This window comes from Giraffa tippelskirchi, chromosome 6 (assembly GCF_054371585.1).
Source record: "Giraffa tippelskirchi isolate mGirTip1 chromosome 6, T2T-mGirTip1v1.2.pri, whole genome shotgun sequence".
Taxonomy (NCBI): Eukaryota; Metazoa; Chordata; class Mammalia; order Artiodactyla; family Giraffidae; genus Giraffa; species Giraffa tippelskirchi.
Genome location: NC_137280.1, coordinates 135,297,730 through 135,321,710, shown reverse-complemented (window position 1 = coordinate 135,321,710; position 23,981 = coordinate 135,297,730). Strand labels below are relative to the sequence as shown.

Genomic DNA, 23,981 nt, shown 5'->3' with positions numbered 1-23,981 from the left:
GAAGGCAATGGCACCCCACTCCAGTACTCTTGCCTGGAAAATCCCATGGACGGAGGAGCCTGCTAGGCTGCCGTCCATGGGGTCGCTTAGAGTCAGACACGACTGAGCGATTTCACTTTCCCTTTTCACTTTCATGCACTGGAGAAGGAAATGGCAACCCACTCCAGTGTTCTTGCCTGGAGAATCCCAGGGACGGCGGAGGCTAGTGGGCTGTAGTCTATGGGGTCGCACAGAGTCGGAGATGACTGAAGCGACTTAGCACACTGACAGAAAACACATCAGTGTTTGCCTGGGAATGGTTGTTGAGGTCAGGAGAGAAGAAAGTGATTATAAAGGGACATAAGGAAACTTTCCAGGTGACATATACGTCCATTATCTTGACTGTGGTAATAGTGTCACTGGTGAATATACATGTTGAAAGTTATCAAGTTATACACTTTAAATATGTGCAGTTTATTGTATGTAAATAATACCGCAATAAAGCTGATAAAATATTCAGTAAAAATTATAAGTAGAGTGGCGGGGCCTGAGGAGGGGACTTATGGCAGGAAAGCAGCTTCACAGAGACCATGGCGGAGGCGGTAGCCGGATGGTGACCGGCACCCCCGAGTTCCTGTGGCAGCACTGAGGAAAGCTGGGAAGCACTGCGCGCCCCTCTTGCGGCGGCTGCGCTTCCTGGACCAGGACAATAAAGCCGAGGAGCCAGAGGAGAGGAAAGGCGGGGACCAGAGCCTGGCCGGCAGTGGACCATGCAGACAGCAGAAAGGCCCCAGGGCGGCAGAAGCTAGGCTGGGGAGCCCTCCACTCCTGGTGGCCTCCGACCTCGGCTCCAGGGCCCCAGACTCTTTTTCCAGGGATTCCAGCAAGGCCTTTGCTCCGGCCTTGGCAGTACGTTGACCAACACCTGGTGGCCAGTGAAGGTTTGTTTACAGGCTCAACAAGGATGAGCAGTGGGACAACCAGGGCGCTGGGCATGTCGTCCAGTTGTGTGGAGTGGCTGAGGGCATGCCCATGCTGGTCTGGGCCACTGGAAGAGGGAATGGCAAACCATTTCAGTGTTCTTGCCTCAAGAGCCCCATGAACACAAGGAAAAGGCAAAAAGTTAGGATCCCGGGAGATGAACTCCCCAGGTGGGTAGGTGCCCAATATGCTGCTGGAGAAGAATGGAGAAACAATGGAGAAGCTCCAGAAACAATGAAGAGACAGAGCCAAAGCGAAAAAAAATGCCCAGTTGTGGATGTGACTGGTGAGGGAAGTAAAGTCCGATGCTGTAAAGAACAATATTGCATAGGAACCTGGAATATGAATCAAGGTAAATTAGAAGTGGTCAAACAGGAGATGGCAAGAGTGAACATTGACATTTTAGGAATCAGTAAACTAAAATGTATGGGAATGGGCAAATTTAATTCAGATGACCATTATATCTACTACTGTGGACAAGAATTCCCTAGAAGAAATGGAATAACCCTCATAGTCAACAAAAGAGTCCAAAGTGCAGTAGTTGTGTTCAGTCTCAAAAAGGACAGAATAATCTTGGCTCCTTTCCAAGGCAAACCATTCAGCATCACAGTAATCCAACCACTGATGTAGAAGAAGCTGAAGTTGAATGACTCTTTGAAGACCTACAGCACCTTCTAGAACTAATGCCAAAAAAGATGTCCTTTTCATCATAGAGAAAGTGTTAGTCTCTCAGCATGTCCAACTCTTTCTGACCCCATGGACTGTAGCCCACCAGGCTCCCCTGTCCAAGGGATTTTCCAGGCAAGAATACTGGAGTGGGTTGCCGTTTCCTTCTCCACAGGATCTTCTCAACCCAGGGATTGAACCTGGGTCTCCCACATTGCAGGCAGATTCTTTACCATTTGAGCCACTGGGGAAGCCCCATCATAGGGGACTGGAATGCAAAAGTAGGAAGTCAAGAGATACCTGGAGTACCAGGCAAGTTTGGCCTTCAAATACAAAAATGAAGCAGGGCAAAGGCTAACCGAGTTTTGCCTAGAGAATGCACTGGTCATAGCAAACACCTCTTCTAACCACGCAAGAGAGGACTCTACACATGGACATCACCAGATGGTCAATACTGAAATCAGATTGATTATATTCTTTGCAGTCAAAGATGGAGAAGCTCTATACATCAGCAAAAACAAGTAATACAGTAACATGTTCTTATTAGAAATGTTAGACAATATATGACTCTGTAAACAGTGAAAATTCCTCTTCTCCCAAATTCGCTCTCCTCTCCAAAGATTTACAGTTACCATCATGTTACTGTTGTTTTCTAAACATTATGCTATGTATTTATAGAAATATCTATGTATAGGCATGTACAGATCGTGGTGTTAAAATTTAGAATCATGAATACCAGTGCTACTGTTTTGCTTAAGATTTTCACTCTTCACTGTTTGCACTGTTTAAATTATTTCATAAACATATACTACTTTGCATATCTATGTTCAAAACCTCTATGTGTTCTATAACCTATTTATATGTTTTAAAAAATCTACTCTGGTTGGTTCATTTAGCCAGAGAAAAAGAATGTAGATTCATTCCCAGTCAAAATAAGAGGATGAATGAGTTCATCCCATCCCTGGTAGAACTCCCCAGTTCATTGACTGCTCAGTGCCAGGAGCTATGCTTGAAATGATGCTGAGCCCAAGTCCAGAATGCCTCTTTTAGGTCACCTCCGGGCCTCAAATTTCATTGATTCTAGGGCTCCTCCTAATATTTTATCCAGAAAGACAGAACTTATTGGAATTACTGATGCAAGTAGAAATTTGCCTTCCCCATCTGCACCCGGGAGGCCTTGACTGTAGATAAGATTCTTCCTCCCATGATGACTACTACACCCCTATTAGAGAGACTCTTGAAAAAAGTGTACACAATTTTCAGACTGTTAGGACTCTATCAGCCTTATCATTGGTGGTGGTTTGGTCACTGAGTCTGTCCAACTTTTGTGACCCCCATGGACTGTAGCCTGCCAGTCTCCTCTGTCCTTGGGATTGCCTAGGCAAGAATACTGGAGCGTGTTGCCCTTTCCTTCTCCAAGGGATCTTCCCAGATCAGGGATCAAATATGGGTCTCATGCCTGTGCATTGCAAGCACATTCTTTAACAACTGAGCCATCAGAGAAGCCCAACCTTATTACTGTGTGCATGCTAAGTCACTTCAGTCGTGTCTAACTCTTTGCGACTCCGTGGACTGTAGCTCACCAGGCTCCTCTGTCAATGGAATTCTCCAGCAAGAATAGTGGAATGGGGTGCCATTTCCTTCTCCAGAGGGTCTTCCGGACCCAAGGATTGAACCCACATCACTTATGTCTCCTGCATTGGCAGCTGGGTTCTTTACCACTAGCGCCACCTGGGAAGCCCAACCTTATCATTATGAAGCCCTAATTAGAAATTAGAGACTTCTGTGGTGTCCAATGGATAAGAATCCACCTGCCAATGCAAGGGATATGGGTTTGATCCCTGGACCAGGGACTAAGATCCCACATGCTTCGGGCAGCTAAGCCCATGAGTCACAACTACTGAGCCTGCACTTCCTAAAGCCCCTGCTCTGCAACAAGAGAAGCCATTGCAATGAAAAACCTATGTACCACAACTAGAGAGTAGCCCCCTCTCAGTGCAAATAGAGAAAGCCTGTGGTTAGCAAGGAAGAGCCCATGTGCCACAAAGAAGACTGAGTGCAACCAAAAATAAAATGAAAGAAAGAGAGAAACCAGCACACAACAGCATATCTCTGTATCTTTGCCAGATAACCCTTATCTTTGTCGGGTAACTTTTCCCCAATCTATACAAATCTCGACCTCTGCTCCCACTGTTTACTCAAAAAATAAAGATTTCCAATGCAAAATGGATGTGTAAATAACTGTTTTGACTCTTACAAACTATTTTAAAAGCAAAAAGGAAAAAAAAAACTTTGCAAATTCTTTTTGAACAAAACCAGAAGAGAAACAGAATCCACAGATACCAAAATGCATGTAAGGGCATGTAAAAGCATCTGAGACTAGACAGAAACTGTGCAGGAGAAAGGAAAAGAAACTCAGAAGTGAAGGGACTGATGGGGTTTGGGAATGGGGGTAGATCTTAGGAAAGCATCAGTAAAAACTTCCTGAAGGCGAAAGGCTCACTCACAGTTGCACAGCTATATCCCTTTTGTCTGAAACAACATGCATGGACAGTTTAGCAAAACTAACAACAAAAAGCCCCCTAAACTTCGTTTGGATGGGGAAGGCAAAGAAGATGAGGACAACAGAAAGAATTGCACAGATGAGCCAGATTTTCAGCAGTCCGTCTGCAGCAACAAAGAAGAAAAGGCTGGAAATACATGCGTTGACAAGGATGTGGAGCAACTGGGACTCTCATCCATTGCTGGTGGGAATATACAATAATACAACCACTTTGGAAAACTCTTTTGCAGTTTTTTAAAAAATTAAGTTAAAAAATACATACCTATCCCATGATGGAGCAGTTTCACTCTTAGATATTTACCCACGAAAATTAGAAACATCCATTCTGGGACTGGGGCCTGGTGCCTTGGATGGAAAATTTAAGGAGGGACTCACTCCCAGGGTGGTGCAAGTGCAGAGTTGGCACTTACATGTACATAAGAGTGAGGGCCTCCTTAAATTTTGTGACCTAGGTTTTCTGGCTTGCCTCACTCTAGTCCTGGCTGTGATCCACACAGAGAACTTGTACTCACATGTTCACAGAAACAGCTTAATAAAACTAAATTAGTATCAACTCAAATATTTATCAACAGATGAATTTAACAATTGTAAATTGTAGCATATATAGCAGGAAGGAACTACCGATATATGTAAAAATGTGAATCTCATTATGCCAAGTGAAAGAAGTCAGGCACAAAAGACTACATGCTACATGATCCATTTATATAAATATATAGAATGAGCAAAAACTAATCTAGTGGCAGAAAGCTAATGAGTGGTTGCTTGGGATTTGTGGGGTAGGGACTGACAGCAAAGGGACACAAGAGCTTTCTGGCACAGTGCTAAAATTCTGCATCTTGATTGGGATGATGGCTGCAAAGTCTTATACATTTGTCAAAAGCCATTACCTAGACAATTAAAATATGTTACCTTTTTGTATTTAAAAGGTTAATTTTAAAATTTTAAAGAGATTACCAGGTACCTGAGAAAAGCCTCTAAGAAGCATATTCAAATACACCAACATATGAAAGAACCTTTGAAGAAACTGTGCAAAACATAAAAGCACAAACTGTGGTCCCTGAACCAGTAGTATCAGCATCATCTGGGAACTAAATGGAAATGTAAATTCTGGGGTCCTACTCCACACTTACTATATCACAGACTCCAGGGGTGAGACCCAGCAATCTATGTTTCAATCAGCCCTGCAGGTGATTCTTGTGCTTCCTCAAGTTGGAGAAACACTACCCTAAAAAATCCTCAGATGAGATGTTGCAATCATGAAATTGAAAACAATGTGCTTCTGTTTAAAATAGCCAGGACATGGAAGCAACCTAGATGTCCATTGGCAGGCGAATGGATAAGAAAGCTGTGGTACATATACACCATGGAATATTACTTAGCTATTAAAAAGAATGCACTTGAATCAGTTCTAATGAGGTGGATGAAATGGAGCCTATTATACAGAGCGAAGTAAGTCAGAAAGAAAAACACCAATACAGTATATTAACGCATATATATGGAATTTAGAAAGATGGTAACGATGACCCTATATGCTAGACACCGAAAGAGACACAGATGTAAAGAACAGACTTTTGGACTCTGTGGGATAAGGTGAGGGTGGGATGATTTGAGAGAATAGCATCGTAACATGTATATTATCATATGTGAAATAGACTGCCAGCCAGTCCAGGTTCGATGCATGAGACAGGGTGCTCAGGGCTGGTGCACTGGGATGACCCTGAGGGATGGGAGGGAGAGAGTTGTGGGAGGGGGGTTCAGGGTGGGGAACATATGTACACCCGTGGCTGATTCATGTCAATGTATGGCAAAAACCACTACAATATTGTAAAGTAATTAGCCTCCAATTAAAACAAATAAATTTTTTTAAAGTAAAAAAATAAAAATAATGTGATAATGTGCTTTAAAAAAGAATATTCTGGACTTCTTTGGTGGTCCACTGGTTAAGAATCCTTGTGCCAGTGCAGAGGAAGGAATCTTCCTGGTCTAGGAAGATTTCACATGTCGTGGGGCAGCTAAGCCCATGCACCACAACTACTGATGCCTGCCTACCCTAGAGCCCATGCTCCACAGAAGAGAAGCCACCCCAATGAGAAAGCTGCACACTGAAACTGGAGAATAGCCTTTGCTATAGTGAGAGAAAGCCTGCACACAGCAATTAAGACCCAGGACAACCAAAAATAGATAAATTAATATTAAAAAAGAATACTCTGAGAAAAACTATAAATTTTATATTTTAAAATTTTTAGTTAAGTAAAAATTTGGAAATTTAAATACAGTTAGAGAAATCAAGAATCAAATTGAATAGTAAGAAAGTAAGGATGAGAAAGTATGTTCATTTTCTTATCAGTAAATATTTATAGAGTGGATTTTCCTGGTGGCTCAGTGGTAAAGAATATGCCTCCAATGCAGTCTCAGGATTCGGTCTCTGGGTTGGGAAAATCCCCTGAAGAAAGAAATGGCAACCCATTCCAGTATTCTTGCCAGGGAAATCCCATGGACGGAGGAGCCTGGTGGACTATAGTCCATTGGGGCCACAAAAGATTTGGACATGACTGAGCAACTGAGCACATGCACACATACAGCTAAGTAATATACATATCAAGTCAGCAGGTGTATCTGCTATGGAGAGTGGAAAGTGGAAGAGGGAGTCTAGAGGCAGAGGGAAGGGATTGCAACCTCTTTATCTTTATTTATTTATTTATTTATTTTTGGCTGTGCCTCGCCGCATATGGGATCTTAATAAGTTTCCCTACCAGAGATCGAACTTGTGCCTCCTACAGTGGAAGCTTGGAGTCTTAACTACTGGACCACCAGGGAAGTCCCTGCTGCTGCTGCTGCTGCTGCTGCTAAGTCACTTCAGTCGTGTCCGACTCTGTGCGACCCCATAGACGGCAGCCCACCAGGCTCCCCCCGTCCCTGGGATTCTCCAAGCAAGAACACTGGAGTGGGTTGCCATTGCCTTCTCCGAGGGAAGTCCCTACAACCTTTTAAAAGAGTCAAGAAAGGTCTCACTTAGAAGGCAAAACGTAAACAAAGACCTGAAGTAGGTGAAGAAACAGGCCATGTGGACTTCTTTTAGGGAGAGCATTCTGGGCAGAGGAAATAGTATATGGCCTTGGGGTGGGAGTGTGCCTCACCTGTTTGAAGAATGACAAGGAAGTCACTGTGGCTGGAGCAGAGAAAGTTAGTGAAAGAGAAGCAGATAGGTCGGAGCAACACCGAGGGTGGAAATTGTCTAGTGCTCTGTGAGCCACTTTAAGGGACTTGTGTGTGTGTGTGTGTGAATGAGATGGGAAGAGATTTGAGGAGTTTCAGCAGAGGAGTGCCATGATCTGACTTGGGTTTTAAAAGGATACTTTGTCTGTTGGGTTGATATTGGCAAAGACAGAAACAGTGAGATCTGTTGGGAGGCAGTTTACAGTAAGTCAGAATAAGATTGTGATGATTTGACAAGAGTGACAGCAGTGAATGTGGTCACTTTCTGAAAACATTTTTATAATAGGTTGGATATGTTGATGGACTGGAAGTGGAGTATGAGACAGAGGAGACAAATATTTTGGTCTGAGCAACAGGAAAGAGAATTGCTTTTAACTAGATCAGAAAGACAATGGCAGGAATAGGTTTGAGTGGGGAGCAGTTTGAGATTATTGTGTGTGAAGCCCCTATTAGCCATCCAAGGAAAAAGGTTAGGTAGGCATTGGAATGATTGTGGAGAGGAGAGAGATCCAGCCTAGAGATAAAAATGTCACCATTGTCAGAAAATCAATGGTAGTTAAGCAGAGAGACTAGATGAGATCATCAAGGAAGTGAGTGCAAATAAAGATGAGAGAAAACCCAAAAATCAAGTATAGGGGAGGACAAAAAGATGATTATGAATGAGCAAAAGTGACCACGAAGGCATGGTCATTGAGCTAGGAGGAAAACCAGGAGTGGTGTTGTCCTGGAAGCCAACTGAAGAAAGTTGTTCTAGGAGGGAAAGGACTGCCTATGTCAAATGCTACTGCTTGGTCATGTAGACAGAGGACTGAAAACAGACCATTGTATCTAGTAAAGAATAACCACTGATGGGGACTTCTCTAGTGGTTGAGAGTCCCACTGCCAAGGTAGGGGACGTGGGTTCGATCCCTGGTTCAGGAGGATCCCACATGCTGCGGGGCAACTAAGCCCATGCACTACAACTACTGAGCCAGCGCTCTAGAGCCTATGAGCTGCGGCTACTGAAGCCCACATACCTAGAGCCTGTGCACAAGGAAGAGTAATCCCCATTCACCGCGACTAGAGAAAGCCAATGCAAAACAAAAAAGACCCAGAACAGCTCCCTCCCCCCAAAAGAATAACCATTGATGATGCTCAAAAGAGCAGATTTGACTGGGTGCTGGGAGTGAACCCAACTCTGTTTGGAGGGAGTTCTTGGCTAATATTATTTATCTGTATCCCAATCAAACACCACCACATCCAATGCCCCTGTACCCTGAATTATTTTGAAGCAAATTCCAGTTATATCCCTACAGGAAAAAATAAGAAGAATGGTGAGATTGTGTGTGTCTTATGAGTCCTCCTCAGTTTCTCCTTTATCTCTCCGTCTCTCCTTTCAGGACTCCTTGAGTTCCCGATCCATTTCCTTTACACTCGATGACAGATGGGGAAAGTGGCATTCACAGCCAATTACTTAAGGGGGATGGGATCCAAAGATCAGTCCCCTGACCTTTAGGTGGGACCAGCTCAGTGATGCAAGTTGTGCTCCAGCGGTCCCCGTGGGATCTGGCTAAAGCGAGTCTCCAGCTGAGACTGCATCCTCACTTAGCCTTTCCCTTTTTCTTCACTTCTGCTTCCCTCTCATCCCTTCTCCTGAGAATACTCCCTCAGTAAATCACTTGCTCAAGAAACCCTATCTCAGCTTCTTATTCTAAGCATAAGGCATCATCCTCACTTTACTGATGAGGAAAAGTAGACTTTATTCATTTTATTTATTTTTTAAATGGAGGGAAATTGCTTTACAATGTTGTATTGGTTTCTGCCATACGGCAACACAAATCAGCCACAATTATACATATATCACTTCTCTCTTGAGCCTCCCTCCCCTCCCTGCATCCAACCCCCCTAAGTCATCACACAGCACCAGGCTGGGCTCCCTATGATATACAGCAGCTTCTCATCAGCTATCTGGTTCACCCATGGTAGTATATATATATGTCGATGCTACTTACTCTCTTCACTCCACTCTTTCCTTCCCCCACAAGTCCAAAAGTAGACTTTAGAAAGATTAAAAACACTCACTCATGTTCACATGGCTAATAAGTGCTGAAGCCAGAATTCCAGTGACCACATACTTAATCATCTCATAACACTCCACTCAGCAGCATCCAAAGTTAATGAAGCAGGAGAGTGGAGAATGTCATTGAAGGGCTGAGAACATGCAGGACCCCAGCATCCTCAGAGAAATTGAGCAGGCTATTATGTCAAAACTGTTGAGATACAGCCTCCCAACCTTCTATATCTCTGGGCAGGTGACATTACCTCTTGGGGCTTAATCTCCCTGAGCCTCTGCCTCCTCATCTATCAGCCAGAAAAGGGTCTGATGGGCGTCAGAGCATTTGGCACACTGTAGATCAGCCCACCAACACAAGAAGCGATTTTGATTTTTCTCACTGTCCTCCTCAGACTTGGTCAGCATGAGGATAATATGCCTACTTTGCCTCTCTGGGTTCTTCAGTCAGGAATTGGAGTTGTTTGGCCTCGTGAGGATGGGAAAGAGCAGAGCAACTTACAGACACCTTAAAAGAAGGAGAATCCTGCCCCCAGTATCTCAGAGTGACCCCAGGAAAGTGATCGTATTGATAGTAAGATCTTAGATGCATTGGGTGCTTGCCATGTGCTTTACAACCGATTTACTCCCTACCTAAAATCTTATGAGATCATTATTTTTAATTCCACTTAATAGGTCAAACTGAGGCAAGAAGACAGAAAAACTATGCCCAAAGTCACACAAGAATATAAGTGTTGAAGCCAGGAGACAAGCTCTGCATAACTCCAAATATCATGGGTTGAAACCTACTTGTTAATAAATGAAATCCATACTCACACTTTGTGAATTGAGGCATCTTTTTGCTTTCTTCCTCTTCTTTTATCAACAGGTTTCTGCTCCTTCTGTTTTTTTCTTGTAGTTGTTTCTCTTCTTTCCACTTTGTTTTCTTTTTCTTCTTTTTTACACCCCTAGACATAAAGAGAATGAGGGATTCTTCCAGGGAGCCTCCTTTAACTCTAGATTTTCAGAGCTGGAAGGCCCCCGTTGGGTCAGTGAGCCCAACCTGTCATTCTCAGTGGAGGCCTAGAGATAAGGGGCAGTATTCCCAGAGTCACACACATCATATGTTTCTTCGCTCTCGCTTCCAAGCCCTTGGTCCCACATCATACAGAGGTTACCAAATAGCACAAGTAGAATGAGCATATTTGGTTAAGGAGAAAAAACACCCAGGGTGCACAATGCAGTCTCTGTATACATATCTGGATTACATGAATTTAAGATGGTGTGGTATAAAAATGTTTAAGTTCTACTTCATAGGCAGAATTTAGGGTACTTAGAATCCCAGTCAAATTTATAGTTTCACAGGGTATCCCGTGATAGCACACTTGTGATGTTCAAAACAGTTAACTGTAAACTGTGCTGCACTTTGGCTGGGACACAGAAGTGCCTGCCCAATTTTATCAGAAGCCAGAGAAAAATACCTTTGTTCACATGGAACTTCTGTGGGCGGATTGAGTTATTTATTAGCCATAGTGTGAGCATTTATTGTTAGTGTAATTTAAAATATTCTATAAGCCATAACAGTATAATTTGAGAATTTTCAGTGGCACAAGTGCTGGAAAGTTAACTTAAAAATTCTTAGTTTGGGAATGGAAATCATAAATTGCTATAGAAATGAGAAAGACAGCCAAACACATCAAGATATAACATGCAGGTGACAAAGGAGAGTGCATCCCATTTAGTAAACTAGCAACATGGTTGAAATGAAAAGCAGCCTTTAAAGCAAGGACCTCACTATGGGAACAAACAGCAACGCAGATACTAGGAAAAGTGCTGGTGCTATATCAACACACTATAATGTGCCTCTGAGCCAGGCTCTTGTGACTTTTGATAATTAGAAAGGGAGTAATGATGATAAAATGTTTTATCACTAGTGTCTTTGTGGTGAATGAAGTATGTTTAAAGGACAAAAAATGTGTTACAAAGTTAAGAGATTTTATGCATTCCGCAGACCCAGGGAAAAATTTTGCAGACTGTCCAAAAGCCTATCCAGAGAATCCAGTAGGACCACTCTACCATAAATACAACACTCTGATGTATGGGAGAATGCTCAAGGGATGGGAAATTCTGCAGGGACACAGAACCAGAGGGCATATGTGAAAAGATGCCAATTGTCTGTCAACCTAAGCTAACCTGCAGGCAGGATCGCAATGACAGGAGCATTGTCAGTGCATGTGTGTGAGAACCCGAGTACACTGCTTAGAATCAAATGCTGCTCTCACAGGAGCACATCCAAAGAACAGGCTTTAAAACATATTATATTGCCTTAGTGGGATGTGCATTATGTGATAACCATAAATGGGTTATAGGGATGCTGATTTTGGTACTTTTCCCCCAGGGGCAACCAGGTGGCTGGAGCTTCTGATACAGTTACCTATAGTCATGAGCCATTCTTTTATCCTGACAATGTATAAAATTTTAGCATTTTCCACGTGTTATGGTATAAAAGAGATTGGGAACCACTGGGTAAGTTTTGTGTTTGTATAATTGTTTTGTTCAGGTGGAGATACTTTTGAGAATGAAAGGAGCTGTATTCATATTTACACCAGAACACCAGGCATATAGTAGGATTGTTCCAAGAAAACCAGGATGTATGGTGGAGTATACAGAATGATGGTCCCCAAAGATGTCTAGGTCCTAATTCCCACAGCCTGTGAATATGTTACCTTAGATGGGAAAGAGACTTTGCAGATGTAAGTTAAAGCTCTTGATGAGAGGAGGTTATCCTAGATTGTCTCTGTTGGGCCTAATGTAATCACAAGTGTTCTTACAGGACGGAAGCAGGAAGGTCAGAGAAGGGAAAAGGTGCTACTGTGCTGGCTTTGAAGATGGAGGAAGGGGCCGCAAGCCAAGGGAGTACAAGGAGCCTTTAGAAACTGGAAAAACAAGGAAGCAGATTCTTCCTAGAGCCTCAGAAAGAACACAGCCCTGCCAGCATCTTGATTTTAAGACTTCTGACCTCCAACACCACCAGGTAACAAATTTGTGTTGTCTTATCCACAAATTGTGTAATTTTCTAAAGCAGCAATAGGAAACTAACACAAATAACTGTTTATAATAAGTTTATCTTTATGCTTACATAATTTTTAAAAGTACAAACATATGTTAAAAGGAACTAAAATGAAATAATTGTATTGAGAGGAGGAGTAGGGGAGGTTGACAGGTGTAAATTTTTATCTAACATCATGTTGATTAGTTGAGAAATGTCATTGAGGTGTATTATACAAAGAAATGGAGAACTAAAGAACTAAAACAAACAAACAAACAAAAACAATTAAAAAAAAGAATTGCCCCAGGAAGAGGAATGGAGACAATCAGATAGAGACTCTGCTGGAGACTCTAAAATCTCTTGGTTAGGGACTTCCCTGGTGGTCCGGTAATTAAGACTCTGTGCTTCCAATGCCAGGGGCGCAGATCGATCCCTGGTCAGGAAACTAAGATCCCACATGTTGCATGGAGCAGCCAATAAATAAATAATTTAAAAATAAATAAATAAATAAATAAAATCTCTTGGTTAAAAAAAATTAAGGATTTAACTATGGACATCTTTCTTAGAATATGAATATTAATTTTTAGAGTGTGTGTTGGGGAGCCTCCAAGAGCTTACTGGTCTCAAGTTCTCTAAAACTCTAGCTTCCAATCTACCTGAAAACAGCATACAGCTTCCATCTCACCCACACATCCTCCCCTACCTCTGACTCAGCCAAGAGCTTCCTTGATCTCAGTCTCAGCACATGACAACACCAACTGGTAGGTCTTCCTGAAATGAGGCACAAAAAGGCCACACTGGATGAGGAATATTCCTAGGACTGGGCCCAAACTCTTAAGAGATCTGGAGCAAACCCACTAGGTCCCATCTGAGGAGTGGGTGGGCAGACCTTGGGATTACCTCACAATGGTGACAAAGAACCTGGGAGACCTTAGAAGAGAGAAGTGCCTCCTGGTTGCCACTGAAGAAACACTGATGTAGGAGCCCAAAGGGAAGGGCTGAGGCTGACTCTGCCGTGTCCTAGCAAGTCCCTTTCATCCGGGCTTCAGTTTCTCACCAATGAAGTTAATAGGGGAGGAAATTCATCTCCCACATCTTTCAGCTCTGTGAGTCCTTCTTTTTCATACTTCAGCAACACTCCTTCCTCCAAAGATGACTGGATGGGCCCTCAGTCAGTCAGCCACAGAATCATTATTTATCACACTTTAGAGTTTCTTTAACATGGTCTGCTACAACCCATTCATTCTTGTTTTTTTTTTTTGGTGGGGGCCACCCCTCGTGGCTTTCGTGATCTTAAATCCCCAACCAGGGATTGAACCCATCTCCCTGCAGTGGAAGCACTGAGTCCTAACCACTGGATCACCAGGGAAGCCACCTCCCCCAATTCATTTTTTATATGGGAAACTGGACCTCAGAGAGACAAAGGTATTTGGTCAGGGTCACACTTTATAAGAAGTATGAAAGCGTCTGGGTTCTCCTCTGAACCCTCACTTCGACCCTGGATGGTCACAATTCGCCATGTGAAGGTATTGAATGGTACCTGTTTAATATAAAAATACATTGTGACTGTGTTTTTTTTTAATACAATGTAAGATGCTATTATGCACCAAAAAACTGTATAAAAAAGATGAGTGGCTATATTAGTTTCCTATTGTGTTCATTGCTCAGTTGTGTCTGACTCTGCGAATTGCTATCTAATAAATTACCATAAACTTTGTGGCTTAAAATGACTTACATTTATTGTCTCTCAGTTTCTGTGGGTCAGGAGTTCAGGCATGGCTTAACTGGGTCCTATGCTTACAGGGGCTCACTGGGTGCAACCAGGTGTTGGCTGAGCTCTAGTCTCATCTGGAGACACAAATGGAAAATAATAGTTCTCCAAGCTCAGGTTTTTGGCACAATTAATTCCTTTGCTGTTGTAGGACTGAGGGCCCCAGCTTCTTGCTGACCCTCAGCTCTTTGCTGACCCTCAGCTCCTAACCATGTGGGCTTCCTAACATGACCACTTACTTCTTTAAAGCCAACTGGACTTTTTGTTTGTTTGTAGAATATCTCCTTTATTGCAGGTCTTAAATTTTATCTTGTGAAATATGGCATATATAAAGAAAGGTTTATAAAATATATATGTCTAGTTTAAACAGTGATATTATAATAAATATCTATATGCCCACCACTCAAGAAATAAGCTGTTACCTTTGAAAAAAAGCCCACTAGACTTTGAAGTCTCTACAGTTTGCTGGTAAAACAAAATCTCATATGACATGATGTAATCATGAAAGTGACATTACATCATCTTTGCCACATTCTATTGGTTAGAAGCAAGCACAGGTCCCACTCACACTCAAGAGGAGAAGATTAACAACGGCATGAATGCCATACATATCAAAGGAGGCAGCATGTTAGAGTCTATCACCACAACGGTAAAAATTATGTGTGTAGAAAGGACCAAAATTTCTACTCCTGTCAAGACAAGTGAGAAGAGGGCTGAGGTTTAGCCTTTGGATTTGGCAATGGGAGGCATCGTTGCCATTGGCAAGAGCAGTTTCGGTGAAGTAATATGGATGAAGTCAGCTGAAGTAAATCCAACAGAATGGAAAGAGAGAAATTGGAGTGAGTAGGGATGACTCTTTTAAGGAGTTTTACTGTGAAAGGGAACAGAGATGATAGATGAAAGGTCCTGTGGTATGTTTATATGTTCATGGGAATGATGCAATGGGAAGTAAAGGTTTGATGATGCAAGAGAGATCTTTGCAGGATCTTTGCAGGAGGAAGGCTCTTGAGTAGGTGAGGGAAAGGGGATGAGATCCAGTGCACAAGATAAAGGGACTTAGGGCAGGATGAGGATGACTCAGCTATTCTCGAAGCAGAAAAAGCCTAGTTAGTCTGTGTATTCAGACACATGTCAGTGTGTAGATTTAGTGGCTGGAGGATAAGGAAGTTCTCTTATGATTGCTTCTGTTTTCTCAGTGAAATAAGAACAATGTCATCAGCTGACAGTGAAAAGAGGGAGAGTAATGGAGGTTTGAATTCAGGAAATAGACTCTTAAAGAGTGGAAGAGCAGTGTAAATAAGACAAATAGGTTTGCCCCACAGTGCTAGGACTCACCTGAGGTTTCGTTTTTGTTTTTTTAATTGGAGGATAATTGCTTTACAATGTTGTGTTAGTTTCTGCTATACAACAGTGTGAATTAGCCATATGTATACATATAAACTCTCCCTCCTGTGCCTTCCTCCCACCCACTCCATCCCACCTGTCTAGGTCATCACAGAGCATGGGGCTGGGCTCCCTGTGCTATATGGCAGCTTCCCACTAGCTATCTATTTTACATATGTAGTGTATATGTCAATTCTACTCTCTCAATTTGTCCCACCCTATCCTTCCCCTACTGTGTCCACAAGTTCGTTCGCTATGTCTATGTCTCATTCCTGCCCTGCAAATAGGTTCATCAGTACCATTTTTTTTCTAGATTCCATATATATGTGTTAATATATGATGTTTGTTTTTCTCTTTTTGACTTACTTCACTCTGTGTGACAGATTCTAGGTTCACCCACATCACTACAAGTGACCGAATTTAATTCCTTTTTGTGGCTGAGTAATATTCCATTGTATATATGTACCACCTGAGGTTTTCATGAATTGAACGTGTGACTGGTTGACAAACCTGCCTTTTGCTCTCTAGCCACATTCAGTGGCTTGGGTGTAGTCTTAAAGCAGAGGCAAAGGTGCATTGGGACAGTGTTGTGGCATTGGAGGATGGCTACAAAACAAGGAGAGGGACAAGAGGATGAGTGTGTGTAGCAGGGAGCCTGCACAATTGACCAGTCCCTGGGTGAAAAAGGTATTGAAGCTATGTGGGGATGAAGAGCAGTGGCTGGGTCACAGACTAGCATTAGGAGACTAGAAATGCTGATATGGTCACAATCTGGTAGGGTCTACACACTGGTGGATGTGAAACAGACCAGCAGGAGTTGGTGCGGCACCCAGAAAATAGGGTGCTTGAAACAGAGACTTTGAAGGTGATGCAGGAACGCAACACTATAAATCAACTATACTCCAGTAAAACTTTTTTTTTTAAGTGGTAAACGTTTTGATAATTGACAAGGTCTAGGGTGTGATGGTAGAAGGGAATGTGTGGGGTAGGGTGGAGAACAAGCTATTTGGAAGCAAAAGGGGTCAAGGATTTAAGAGACTGGAGCACAAGTGATTCTTTTATATGGATGAACTTATCAAGAATGATCACAGCAAGGGACTTCCTTGGTGGTTCAGTGGCTAAGACTCCACACTTCCATTGCAGGGGGCCCAGGTTTGATCCCTGGTCAAGGAACTAGATCCCACATGCTGCAACTAAGACCCAGCACAGCTGAATGAATAAACTTTTTTAAAAAAAAGAATGATCATAGGGAAATGGTGGAGGAAAAGAGATATGGCAAGAGAGAGATAAAACAGAGAGAGAGAGAGAGAGAGAAAAGGTGCTAGGTGGAAGAGGGGGCGGGCCTGAGGGTTGTGCATGCCGAAGCAAGTAGAGGTGCTGTGGTCTGCTGGCCCATGTTCCCGAGGAGCCAACTGTCTTAGAGAGGAAGGAGGAAAGCAACAGGAACAAGGATCCTCCCTGGCTCCTGGCCACATGAGGAGAGGGGAGCCTCTCTCAGAGGCCTGCAGAGGAAGCAGTGACCTTAGGGGGACGCTGAATGTAGTTAGAGCAAGGAGGTGAAAAGAACATTGCTGTGCAGGAGACTTAACCTCTTTTTCGGGGAAACCTTCCTGTTTATTACACACACTCAGCCTTTTGAAATTTTCCTTCAGAGTGCTTATCACAGTTGAAATTTTTTTTTACTTCTGTATGGGAAACCCTGATTGATATTCATGACTTCCAACTAAGCTCATGGAAGGCAGCTTCTGCATCCTGGTAGCAGTGGGTCCCTAGCACCCAGCTGAGGGGCCACCACAGGGGTACTCCATCAGTGTTTTTGGCCAGAAAGGAAAGAACAGACTTCCAAGAGTGTAGGAGATATAACTAACTTCCCTTTCCCTCTGCATTAGCTGAGGGGCCACCACAGGGGTACTCCATCAGTGTTTTTGGCCAGAAAGGAAAGAACAGACTTCCAAGAGTGTAGGAGATATAACTAACTTCCCTTTCCCTCTGCATTAGAGGAAGACGCACCAAAAAGATGTGGGAATAAAAACTACCAGTTAACCCTCTCCTGCATACCTTGATCTCTCCTTGAATACCCTTACTGACAAGGAGCTTACTACCCCCCAGAAGTCTTCTAAGGATGATGTTGGAGAGATCTGAGGTTGTTTGTTTGTTTTTTTTTTTAATTTTTTTAAGTGAAGACTAGGTGGCACTATCAATAAAGAAACCACCTGCCAATGCAGATAGATGTAAGAGACACGGGTTCTATCCCTAAGTCAGGAAGATCCCCTGGAGGAGGGCACAGAAACCCACTCCAGTATTCTTGCCTGGGGAATCCCATGGACAGAGGAGCCTGGCAGGCTGCAGGCCACAGGACCGCACAGAGTCAGACACAGCTAGCTGAATTACAGTGTTGTGTTAATAACTGACTCAGTTATATATATATGTGTGTGTGTGTGTGTGTGTGTGTGTGTATTTGTTTTCCTATTCTTTTCCATTATGGTTTATCACAGGATATTGAATATGGTTCCCTGAGGTGTACAGTAGGACCTTGTGGTTTATCCATTCTCTATATACCAGTTTACATCTGCTGATCCCGAGCTCCCAATCCAACTTTCTCCCAACCCGACCCACACCTCTTGGCGACCACCAGTCTAGTTTTAGTGTCCTTGAGGGGTCTCTTCGATGCATATGAAAGCTGCTCATGGTACCATCCACTTCTGTTGACCTTCTCCCCACCCGGATGCTCAGCACCATCTGCTCCCTTATTTTAATGGCAGCTCTTCAAGAAAAGACAGGGCATGAGTCTGGTTGTCCTAACTTCCATGTCCTTTGAAACTCTTCTCCAAGATATAGCTTCCTGGGCCCTTAGCTCTCACCTTAAGACAGATTCCAGTTTGACAAGATCCTTAATAAAGTAAGGAGTAAGGAACCGAGTCTAGGAATGTAGCCCTTCATAGGGAGCTGACAGCTGCACTCCTCACAGACTGATCCAGGTCCAGAAGTGGGCACCCAGTGCCTGCCGGAGTAGGCAGAAACAGCCCCTCTCATTCTCTGCTTGTGAAAAGCAAATGAGTACTACCCCTTGGAGGGTCGTTTGTCACTGTCAGAACTTTAAAAGTACATGCCCTTGACCTACTGAACCCACTTCTGAGAACGTAACCAACAGGCAAGTTCTTATACGTATAGGAAATCATATGTGCACAGTTACCCATTTCAGTTCACTTTGGAATGGCAAAAGACGAGAAACAACCAAACTGGTTAAATAAACTATAATATAGCCTTTCGCAAAATAGTAGACAGTTGGGAAAAGAATGAAGAATGAGCCATATCTATTATGCACGTATAGGCACAGTCTTCTTTTTTAAAAACACAAAGGTAGAAGTGGGCTTAATACTGCTATAAAGGTGTGTAGGTGTGTGTATGTATCCCGTGACCTTCCTGAAAGAAACCTGCCCAAGTACAGTCACTCCCTTCCCTGGCTCTTTTGAACCTCAGTTTTCTCACCTATAGAAACGGGTATTGAAGGACTTCCCTGATGGTCCAGTGGTTAAGACTCCGCACTTCCACTGCAGTGGGCACGGGTTTGATCCCTAGTTGTGAAACCATGCACCTCTGATTGGGACTTGAACCCACAGTCTTTCAATTAGAGTCACTCACCTGGTGTCTGGATTTGCTGAGGCTCAGGTTCTCTGTGTCTAAGTGCAGAAGAGATTCAGTGAGAGGCAAAGCGATAGACGAGAAGTAGATTTGTTAATGTAGGATGCTTGTGAGGGATGCAGGCAGGCAGGCGACGGAGCTCTGCCCCGAGGGTTAAGCAGGCTACATTTTTATCATCAAAGTAAAGTGGGGAAGAGGGGAAAGGCCTCCCTCTTCCTCATTCTTTGAGTAGACATTAGGCTTACATCACCAGCTCCTCCTTCATATTAGATAGGAGAGTATTTGACCTTATGAGGTCAAACTGGGACTGTCATGGCACTTACCCAAATCAGCAGAAAGGTGGTAACATATGTTACTAAAATGTGTTGAATCATCTCAGGTGTATGTATAATGAGAGTCTCCAACTTTGGAATGCCACCTTTCCCTTAAATTCCTGTCTTTGGTCTTAAGGATCACTGTCTTGCTGACCATGGCCAGCAGAATACAAGCCTCATTTTTTTTCTTTCACTTAATTACCTGGGATATATCTCTTGCTTTTATTTATGGCTTTATCGTTAAGCAAGCTTGCTTCATTCCACGACTTTCTGATGGGTTTCTTGAGTGATCATTAACTTACAGTGGTCCCCCAAAGTTCCCTCGGTTTCCATCTCTACCTATAATGCCCTACTGAGACTGCTACAACTACCTGTGTAACTATCCTCTGTATCCCTATCAGTCGGGGAACTAAGATCCCTTATGCTGCATGGTGTAGCCGAGAAAGGGGGAGGAGGTTGACAGCCTGTTTATTGGAAAGTTTAAGTAGTGTATGCAGTTGTTTTGTAAATGTTAGAGTACTTGACACTTAATAATACTGCCACTATTATTTTTAGCATAATTACTGATTAACGATTACTCTCATCCTATGAGTCTCCCTAGGCCAGAGTCTTTGTAGGAATTCCACAAACTTCATGAAATAGTAGGTAAAATTTAATAATTACGGTTTGCTTTTTCTCTGAGAGGATCAATTCTTCATCTCATAGAAAAATAAATTTTTGATTCAAAAAAAGAAGAAAAGTTACAGATTTTCTGAATAGTAATGGAGTGATAACCCCTGAATTTTTCCTTTAACTTAGAAGTCCATTCTATCTTCCCCTAAAAGCATTCATATCTCCAGAAATTAGCCCCAAGAGCCTGTCTTCTATCTTTCCTTTTCCAGTGATGTTGAAATCTGCATACCCTCCATCCTCTGAAATTTGCTGTGCCCTTGGGGTTCTGTCTTGGCTCTCTGTGATGCTATAGAGGTGACTGGGGAGAGTGTCCATGGTCAGACCCATTTCCTGTCTAACATAAAGTGCTTTTATTTTATATTCTCTGTTCCCCTCTTGCAGGCAGCAGAGCCTAGAGGCTCTTCCTTCAGTGTGGTGGAGAGGGAGGGCAGAGGAGTCTACCTTCTTTGAATACTGGTGTCACCGCTGACCAGCTCTGTGGCATTGGTCAATTTCCCTAAGCCTCAGCCACTCCATCTGTAAAATGGGTCTAATAGTAGAGAGCTGTTCTCTAGATTAAATGAGACCGTAGCACTTAGTAAACACCCTCAATGGTTACTCTAATTACCCTTATCTTAGGAAATGTTCAAAAGTTCTGCTGCCAGGAAATAATGCATAAAACCTTAAGAAATAAGAGACCCTTGAGACCTGCAAGCCCACTTCACACAAAGAGAAAATGAGCCGAGAGAGGGGAGCGGACTTATTCCAGGTTGCACAGCAAACCAGAGGCAATGCCAAGGTAAAAACTGGGCTGGAGCTCCCAGAGCAGGGCTTGTTCCACTGCTTCATAAGCCCCATGTGTTACAAGTGATGATCCTTCATTGACTCATCATTACCATCCAGAATCCATACTTTACATTAGCGTTCTCTCTTGGGTTCTATAGATTTGAACACATGTATGACAGATCAGCTCAGTTCAGTTGCTCAGCCATGTCCAACTCTTTGCAACTCCATGGAGTGCAGCACACCAGGCCTCCCTGTCCATCACCAACTCCCAGAGCTTGCTGAAACTCATGTCCATCGAGTTGATGATGCCATCCAACCATCTCATCCTCTGTTGTCCCCTTCTCCTCCTGCCTTCAATCTTTCCCAGCATCATGGTCTTTTCAATGAGTCAGTTCTTCCCATCAGGTGCCCAAAGTATTGGAGTTTCAGCTTCAGCATCAGTCCTTCCAGTGAATATTCAGGACTGATTTCCTTTAGGATGGACTGGTTGGATCTCCTTGCAGTTCAAGGGACTCTCAAGAATCTTCTCCAACACTACAGTTCAAAAGCATCAGTTCTTCGGTGTTCAGCTTTCTTTATAGTCCAGCTCTCACATCCATACATAACTACTGGAAAAACCATAGCTTTGGCTAGAAGGACCTTTGTCGGCAAAGTAATGTCTCTGCTTTTTAATATGGTGTCTAAGTTGGTCATAGCTTTTCTTCCAAGGAGCAAACGTCTTTTAATTTTATGACTGCAGTCACCATCTGCAGTGATTTTGGAGCGCAGAAAAATAATGTCTGTTACTGTTGCCATTGTTTCCCCATCTATTTGCCATAAAGTGACAGGACTAGATGCCATGATCTTCCTTTTTTGAATGTTGAGTTTTAAGCCAGCTTTTTCACTCTTCTCTTTCACCTTCATCAAGAGGCTCTGTTCCTCTTCACTTTCTGCCATAAGTATGGTGTCATCTGCCTGTCTGAGGTTATTGATGTTTCTCCCAGCAATCTTGATTACAGCTTGTGCTTCATCCAGCCCAGCATTTCACATGATGTACTCTGCATGTAAGTTAAATAAGCAGAGTGACAATATACAGCCTTGACATACTCCTTTCCCAATTCGGAACCAGTCTGTTGTTCCATGTCCAGTTCTAACTGTTGCTTCCTGACCTGGATACAGATTTCTAAGGAGGCAGGTCGGGTGGTCTGGTATTCCCATCTCTTGAAGAATTTGCCACAGTTTGTTGTGATCCACACAGTGAAAGGCTTTGGCGTAGTCAATAAAGCAGAAGTAGATGTTTTTCTGGACTTCTCTTGCTTTTTCGATGATCCCACAGATGTTGACAATTTGATGTCTGGTTCCTCTGCCTTTTCTAAATCCAGCTTGAACATCTGGAAGTTCTTGGTTCATGTACTGTGTTGAAGCCTGGCTTAGAGAATTTTGAGCATTACTTTGCTAGTGTGTGAGGTAAGTGCGATTGTGTGGTATAACAGATATCCACCATCATTTATCATGTAGAATAATTTCATTGCCTTAGAAATCCTCTGTGCTCTCTGAACTCTTCCTCCCCTCACCCCGGGCCGCTACTGATCTTTTTTCTGTCTCCATAGTTTTGCCTTTTCCAGAATGTTATGTAGTTGAAATCATACAGTATGTAGCCTTTTCAAATTGCTTCTTTCACTTAGTTATATGCATTTAATTTTCCCCCAGTGTCTTTTTGTGGCTTGACAGCTCATTTTTTTCTTTTGCACTATCTGAATATACCACAGTGTATTTTGTCCACCTACTGAAGGATATCTTGGTAGCTTCCAAGTTTTTGCCTTTATGAACAAAGCTGCTATAAACATTCATGTATGGTCTTGTGTTGCCAAAAGTTTTCAACTCGTTTGAGAAAATACTAAGGAATGCAATTGCTGAATTGTATGGTAAGAATCCATTTAGTTTTGTGAGGTACCATCAAATTGTCTTCCAAAGTGACTGTTGCATACTACTGTGTATTCCCACTGGCAATGTGAGTGTTTCTGTTGCTCCACATTGTCACTAGCATTTGATGTTGTCAGTGTTCATTTTGACCTTTCTAATACATGTGTCGGAGAAGGCAATGGCACCCCACTCCAGTACTCTTGCCTGGAAAATCCCATGGACAGAAGAGCCTGGTAGGCTGCAGTCCATGAGGTCGCGAAGAGTTGGATATGACTGAGCGACTTCACTTTCACTTTTCACTTTCATGCATTGGAGAAGGAAATGGCAACCCACTCCAGTGTTCTTGCCTAGAGAATCCCAGGGACGGGGGAGCCTGGTGGGCTGCCGTCTATGGGGTCGCACAGAGTCGGACACGACTGAAGCGACTTAGCAGCAGCAGCAGCAGCAGCAGCAGCAATACATGTGTAGTGATATTTCCGTGCTGGGAGGGGCTGCGCTGGGTCTTCATTGCTGCACAGGCTTCTCTCTAGTTGCGGTGAGAGGAGGCTTCTCTCTGGTTGCGGTGAGAGGAGGCTTCTCTCTGGTTGCGGTGAGAGGAGGCTTCTCTGGTTGCGGTGAGAGGAGGCTTCCCTCTGGTTGCGATGAGAGGAGGCTTCCCTCTGGTTGCGGTGAGAGGAGGCTTCCCTCTGGTTGCGGTGAGAGGAGGCTTCCCTCTGGTTGCGGTGAGAGGAGGCTTCTCTCTAGTTGTGATGTGCAAGTGCCTCACTGCCGTGGCTTCTCTTGTGGGGCACGGGCTCGAGGGTGCACAGGCTTCAATAGTTGCGGCACATGGGCTTAGTAGTTGAGGCTCCCGAACTCTAGAGTACATAGCTGTGGTACACGGGCTTAGTTGCTCCACAACTTGTGGGATCTTCCTGGATCAGAGATTGAACCCATGTCTTCTGTATTGACAGGCGGATTCTTTACCACTGAGCCACCAGAGAAGCCCGTCCGTGGTTTTTTGTTTGTTTCTTGGGGTTTTTTTATTATTTTTTTTTTTTGCCTGCATC

At 43.3% G+C, this 23,981-nt stretch overlaps 2 protein-coding genes across 15 annotated transcripts in view; one reads left to right on the top strand and one right to left on the bottom strand.

The window, feature by feature from the left end:
• SLC36A1 (solute carrier family 36 member 1) overlaps positions 1 to 14,746 on the bottom strand; it is a 326,176-nt gene extending 311,430 nt beyond the window's left edge. For 13 of the 14 annotated variants that reach the window (XM_081495958.1, XM_081495963.1, XM_081495967.1 and 10 more), the window contains exons 1-2: positions 13,187 to 13,360; positions 10,272 to 10,402 (exon numbers count right to left, since the gene is read on the bottom strand). In XM_081495958.1, the coding sequence (XP_081352084.1) occupies positions 10,272 to 10,290 (19 nt within the window). In that variant the 5' untranslated portion in view covers positions 10,291 to 10,402; positions 13,187 to 13,360. Of the gene's footprint in view, positions 1 to 10,271; positions 10,403 to 13,186; positions 13,361 to 14,676 lie in introns of those variants that run through there. The other variant, XM_081495962.1, reaches the window with a different exon arrangement.
• The window catches only part of SLC36A2 (solute carrier family 36 member 2), a 75,873-nt gene that overhangs the window by 550 nt on the left and 51,342 nt on the right, over positions 1 to 23,981 (top strand). Inside the window, exon 2 of the mRNA XM_081495908.1 lies at positions 12,268 to 12,468. The gene's annotated coding sequence lies outside the window, so the exon portion shown is untranslated. The remainder of the gene's footprint in view (positions 1 to 12,267; positions 12,469 to 23,981) is intronic.